Here is a 2,348-nt window from a genome sequence, read left to right as displayed (position 1 = left end):
TGTGTGTGTGTGTGTGTGTGTGTGTGTGTGTGTGTGTGTGTGTGTGTGTGTGAGAGAGACTGTCAGGGCTGTTGGTGTGTCCTCACGATCACGTGTGTGCTGTGCTGCTGTGCCGCAGGGAGAGTTACGCTCGTGTGAGAGCGGTGGTCATGGGTCGTGATGACTCCAGCGGCGGATGGCTTCCTCTGGGCTCCGGTGGACTCAGCTGCGTCACTGTGCACAAGGTCAGCCGGACCGAGGCCGACGGCTCCAGCGGAGCGGATTTCCTCATCCACGGAGAGCGGCTCAGAGACAAAACGGTACTGTGACATCATCATCATGACCTCGCGCCTGCACAGGAAGTGTTTGTTCGCCGCGCCCGCATTCAGCAGTTTTTCTGAAAAGCCCCAAAATGAAGATCATTCAGAGAGATTATTGAGGCCGATTGAAACTAAAACTCTGGCTTTATAAGTAATGTAAAGCTAATATAAAATGATTTAAGCCGGTCGCAGTGACACCAGTGCAGACGGACATCTGGAGTCCAGTTCAGAATGAAGCAGAAGCACACGCTCACGTTTCACAGCTCAAATATCAGCCGACAGATGCTTGTGTTTTCCTGTTAGATTTCACGCAGAAATGCATCTCGACTTTAACTTGACAGTGTTATTTTAGTATCATTTTTATTAACATATTGAATTAGTTTTGCTAATACTTTATTTTGATCGTTCACTTCAGACATTGTACTAACTGTAAGTGGCTTTTTGCAGCTACATGTCAACTAACATGTAATTACAAATTAATGAGAGTTAGCTGACATGTTATCGTTAGTAGAATAATAGAATAGGTTGACAGAATAAGTTAGTAGAATAAGTTGACATGTACATGCAAAGTTACTGATAGTTGAATGTCTGATCATCAAATTAAAGCAAAATAAATATAGCAGATATTAAGCAGACAGTCTACTAATACTCTAATGACTGCTAGTTGACATAGTTGCAAAGTTACTGATAGTTAGTTGAATGTCTAAACTGGACTATCATAATAAAGTGTTACTTTGATTTTTTAGTTTTGTTTACAGTATTTGATTTATTTTAAAGATTTGGTCATTTAGTTCTGTGTTTAGGCTCTTTTTAATGTCTGTCATTTTTATTCATTTTTATTCTAGTACTTAAAACGAAATGAAAAAATGAAATGTTGCCTTGGCAACTACGAGAAATTAAGTTATTAAATAAAAATATTAGTTACAAAGTAATTATTTTATATTTTATTTTATTTCAGCTAGCATTTGTTTTATTTCAAGTAATGACATTTTTAGTTAGTTTTTTACAGTTAACTGTAATAACCCTGACACACGCCGCTCATGCTGTGAGATGTAGCTGCTTTGATGAGCGTCAGACACACGTGAGGTTCATTAACCGCGCTCTGTGTGAGTAACGAGACCTCGCTCTGGGCTCCAGGTGCTGCTGGACTGCGTCATCAGGAGGGATCTGGTGTATAATAAAGTCAATCCCATCTTCCACCACTGGAGGATCGGCAGCATGAAGTTGGGCCTGACCTTCCAGAGCCCAGCAGACGCCAGGGCCTTCGACCGCGGGATCCGGCGAGCTCTGGAGGACATCACACAAGGTGAGCGGCTCCATTCTGAATCTGAACTGGTGGTGTGACTCATCTCAGCCTGGAGCTTTAACACATTCATGGAAATGTTTTCAAAATGCACAATGTGTGCCATATAGTGTCTCATTTAACGTCACTCTTGATGAGTTTGTATTTCTGAAAACCACACCACGAGTGCGTTCATTCATGATATTCAGACTGTAGTCAGAAACACATTGACAACACTCACCGTGTCAGATAGATTCATTAAAGCGGTGCTTCTTGATCCTGTGGTGCTGTGCATGTGTCGAGCTCGTCCGAAGTTGAGTATACTTTAAAAAGCTGTGCGCGAGACAAAGCACGGAAAGTGAAGTATACCTGGGCCTTAACAAATATGTTTTCCTCCTGAATCATCAATGATCTGAATAATGACTTGCTTTGAAACAATCTGTATTGTATAAAACACTGTAATCACATTTTTTACAGTGCTTTATACAATGCAGATTGATTCTTCAGAGTAATAAACTGGAAAATGACAGTGTTAATGTTGTAAAATTCACCAGTTTTGAACAGAATTCAGATTCTGTTGTTTGTTCCATGTTGAGTTTATGTTTTTAAATCAGCGTGAGATCGTATGACGGCGTTTGTGAAAGTCTGCTCTGGCTGCTTTAGTCGCATGTTTCAGCGGCGCTCGGTTCACACGCTCCACCTGATGACGTCATGCTCGTTTGCTGAAGTGGAATTTTCCAGTGTGTGTTGTGTAACGGAGCGCAGCT

The 2,348-nt window shown here is 41.5% G+C and overlaps 1 protein-coding gene across 1 annotated transcript in view; it reads left to right on the top strand.

Annotated features, from left to right (window-relative positions):
* Nucleotides 1–2,348, top strand: part of spred1 (sprouty related EVH1 domain containing 1) — a 39,548-nt gene that overhangs the window by 18,126 nt on the left and 19,074 nt on the right. Inside the window, exons 2-3 of the mRNA XM_016499671.1 lie at nucleotides 119–299; nucleotides 1,437–1,605. Coding sequence (XP_016355157.1) covers nucleotides 119–299; nucleotides 1,437–1,605 — 350 coding nt within the window. The remainder of the gene's footprint in view (nucleotides 1–118; nucleotides 300–1,436; nucleotides 1,606–2,348) is intronic.

Source organism: Sinocyclocheilus anshuiensis, unplaced genomic scaffold (assembly GCF_001515605.1).
Source record: "Sinocyclocheilus anshuiensis isolate Anshui unplaced genomic scaffold, SAMN03320099.WGS_v1.1 scaffold2684, whole genome shotgun sequence".
Taxonomy (NCBI): domain Eukaryota; kingdom Metazoa; phylum Chordata; class Actinopteri; order Cypriniformes; family Cyprinidae; genus Sinocyclocheilus; species Sinocyclocheilus anshuiensis.
The sequence above is the reverse complement of the archived record's forward strand: the minus strand, read 5'-3'. Positions and strand labels throughout refer to the sequence as shown.